We start from the raw sequence: 4,111 nt of genomic DNA on the forward strand, positions 1-4,111 counted from the left end.
CGGTTATTAGTTATTTTTTTTATTATTCTCCAATTTTTTTTTTACTTTTTTAATTTAGGATAAATAACTATGCGAAAAACGTTTTAACTTGAATTTTAAATATACTATGCATGTTAATGTTCATGAGTTGTATTAACACTAAATAAAAATGCCTTCTTTACTACTAGATGAAATTTTTGGCTTTAGTATTTAAATATTTTTTTGAATTTCATGCACCAATCTTGGTATCCAATTCTTTCTCAGATATAATTTCCGATGTAACATAAGATCCCTCAATATTTCTTGGTGCAGGATTGAAGAACAATTTGCATCAAGTTATCAGCGGTTGTTTAATTTAGAAAACTTAGTTCCACTAAAACCTACAATTAAGAAGAGACCTTGAGTATAATTCAAGGCATTATACTTCTTAGTCCTGATGGTTGTTTAATTAGCAAACATGTCAAGTTTTGACCTAAGAATTTGACTGTTGTGTCAATATTCATTATGAATATATAATAGTTGTAGCTTGGGATGATCAAATACAAAAGCAAGTAGGATGATTCTCGTTTTGTCGCTTTATCCAGCTGCCGATGAAGTTTATATGATTTGGATTTGTGGAGAATGAATTCCTTCGTCTTTTGTGTAATTGAGGATGAATAAAGAATGATTCATCGCGCTAACAAATATGCTTTACACTCTAATAAGAAACGGACGGCTCTAATGTTTTTTTAATTATTTATAGGTAAAGAACGAAAACATGCACGTATTTTTTAATGTTTTTTTTTTTACTAAAGATAGGAGACTCGAACTCGTAACCTCTTTAATTGAGTAGGGAGAGACTATGCCATTTAAACTATTACTCGTTGGCACATATTTTTTAATGTTGATATCGATAAAAATATTATAAAAAACAATCTAAAAATGTATTAAAAATGTCTCACTATTATCAGAGATCTGCCCTATTAATAAAATAATGTGATGTGACTCACTTGTTAATATCAGAATTTCACTTACTACATAAAAATTTTTGTTTTTTTCACTATCTTTTTTTTTTTTAAATATAGAACTTCTTAGTTTAGAGATGTGTATCTTTGTTATTTTTTAAATAATTTAAAGATGTTTATTTTTTTGTACAACTTGAAAGTATTTTTGTTGAAATGAATTGAAACAAAAGTCACTAAAATATAATAGTTTATAACCATTATATTTTAATGTTTTTTCATTGAATTATTATTCTATTTATCTGATATAGCATTTGAAATGAAATAAAAACAAAGTAAAATGATGGCTATCTATCTACAATAACGCTTGTATTTATTAACGATAAATCTTATTATAAAAATTTTGTGCATTTTTATGTTAATTCATAATTTCTTAATTTAAAATATTGCTACTTAACATATGAGTAATCGTTTCATTTATTTTATTCTACAATTCAATACTCATGAATTAAAAATTTTGAACGGAAAATAATCATTAGTTTCTTATTATAATTTGATGAAGTATTTATCTCACACTTAACTTAAGCAAATAAAACTAAGGGGCATGCTACATATACAAGTAAAAAGGCTGTACAAGTTTTACAAGTTATCAGCCCAAACTTCATTAACACGTGCATTAACTCATTTTGAATGGAGCGTAACTACACGCGCCCCACTCAAACGGTTCCTCTTCGTCTTCTTCTTCTTCTTCTTCTCCTCCTCTTCTTCTTCGTCTTCGTCTTCGTCTTCTTCTTCTTCCTCTTCCTCTTCCTCTTCGTTTTTTTTCTATTTTCATGGTTTCTGAAATTCTTCTTCTTCTTCTTGCTGCACGTTCTTCTTCCTCTTACTCTTCTTCTTCTCCTTTTCTTTCGTTTCTGCACGTTCTTCTTCCTCGTTTTCCTCTTCTTCTTCTTCTTCTTCATTTACGTCTTTTCTCTCTGTTTTCTCTTTTTTTCGATTTTTCATGGTAAAATCGTTTTTGAAGAAGAAGAAGCAGCAGAAGATGAGGAGGAGAAAGAGAAAGAGTTCTGAATTTTCTTAAATCCTTTGGGTGTATTCCTATAATCGTTTGGGTGAATTCTTGTAACCGTTTGAGTGTATTTTCTGTAATCCTTTGGGTGTATTTCTGTAATTATTTGGGTATATTTGAGTGATATCTGACTGATATCTATGGGTGTATCTGACTCATATCTATGGGTGTATCTTACTGATATCTATGGGTGTATTTTTTATTTCAGAAAAAATGACAAGTATTACAGAAATACACCCAAACGATTACATAAAATACACCCAAGAGATTACAGAAATACACCCAAACGGTTACAGGAATTCACCCAAACGATTATAGAAATACACCCAAAAGATTACAGAAAATACACTCAAAGGATTTAAGAAATACACCCAAAATCATGCATAATTCAGAACTCTTTCTCTTTCTCCTCCTCATCTTCTGCTACTTCTTCTTCTTCAAAAACGATTTCAGAGCTTGATGTCAAAAAACAATAGAAATCGAGAATAACGAAAAAAGAAGAAGAAGAAGAAGAAGAAGGTGCAGCAAGAAGAAGAAAAAGAAAGAAGAAGAACGTGCAGAAGAAGAAGAAGAAAAAGAAAAGAAGGTGCAATGAAGAAGAAGAAGAAGAAAAGAAGAAGAAGAAGAGGAAGAGGAAGAAGAAGAGGAAGAGGAAGAAGAACGTGCAGCAAGAAGAAGAATAAGGTGCAATGAAAACGTGCCGTAACAGTATGTGGAGGAACTAACGTCAACGACGAAGAACAAACCAGTGAGAAAGGGAGAGAAAAGAACGATCGAAAAAGAAGGAGAAGAAGAAGGGATGTAGCGCGTGTAAGGAATGTAGCACTTGCAGCAAATTTTGGGGATTAGAGTTTAATTGACTTGTAATACTTACAAGCCCTAATCGCTTGTACGCAGAGTTTTTCTCTAAAACTAATTGCAGAATTATTTATTTTTTATTTTTTATAAGTATCGATATAAGAACCTAATTAAATTGGAAGCTTACCATATCATTATTCACTTATCTTTTAACCGAATTATAACTTATTTTATTTTTTAAACTTAGCCTAATTCATATGATCGATATGCAAAGTTTTGGGATTGTGATCTGTTACTTTATAACTCGGTCTTTATTGTGCATTATGAGGCATAATTCGACTTTATTTAACGGAGAGCTTAATAACTATTATTCTGACTTATTGACCAACAGTCATAACATCAATTCTATTTATCAATTCTATATCTATAAAAGACATTTATTTTTATATCTCAAGACGAAAGGATTATAGAATAAGTTTTATAAGTTCTATTTTATGTCTAACCTTCTATATTTATAGAATTCTTATACCTCTTAAACACTTGCTGATTTGAACGTTAAGTATCTTTTATAAATATCCACCAATCATATTTTTAGTGTCCGAATTATACTCACTCCATAAAAAAAAATACATATTATAACAATACAAAACATACATAAACTATACCTTAAAAGTTCATCCACTTATATAATTACTGTAACTATCATATCATAATGGCATAATTATACTAAAATTCACTTAATATAAAACCTTTCGATTCTACTATAACAAATTTTATTATTCTTTTATGATAGATTTAATTATTTTAGTAACAATTTTTTTATTTAAAAGAGTGTATGAAATTATACCTATAAATATATAAATACATATTATTTAGTGATTAACTTTTTATATTTATAAAATATTTTTTAGTTTTTTTTATGACTAAATATTTTTTAGTTTAATAGAGGCAATATCTAAAAAATTTAATAACGAATAAACAATATTTGAAAGATTGTTTTGACTATTCAGTCGATGTCATATTCCGGGGTAGATCCTTAGATGCTAAGAAAATAATACTTTTCTTCCTTAGTTGTGTGAAAAACTCATCCCGTTAACCTGTATCGAATTTACAATGCTTAAGAATTAAGGAAAGGATATATTCGAATGAGAAATCAAATTCAAAACAATATGGAGAAATTGTTATCCACTACACACAGTCCACATTAATTTCAACAAAATAAAGGTCAACCCATACCCGAGAATCCAATTTACAATGGAAAATATAAAAAAATATTTTTTATTGTTAATATTAATTAATTATTAAAAATTATAAATTCGTATTA

At 28.5% G+C, this 4,111-nt stretch overlaps 1 protein-coding gene across 1 annotated transcript in view; it reads left to right on the forward strand.

Annotated features, from left to right (window-relative positions):
• The window catches only part of LOC107635829 (desiccation-related protein At2g46140-like), a 2,515-nt gene extending 1,852 nt beyond the window's left edge, over positions 1–663 (forward strand). The window contains exon 2 of the mRNA XM_021120327.1: positions 292–663. Within this exon, the coding sequence (XP_020975986.1) occupies positions 292–297 (6 nt within the window). The 3' untranslated portion in view covers positions 298–663. The remainder of the gene's footprint in view (positions 1–291) is intronic.

The sequence above is a fragment of the Arachis ipaensis genome, chromosome B04 (genome assembly GCF_000816755.2).
Source record: "Arachis ipaensis cultivar K30076 chromosome B04, Araip1.1, whole genome shotgun sequence".
Lineage (NCBI taxonomy): Eukaryota > Viridiplantae > Streptophyta > Magnoliopsida > Fabales > Fabaceae > Arachis > Arachis ipaensis.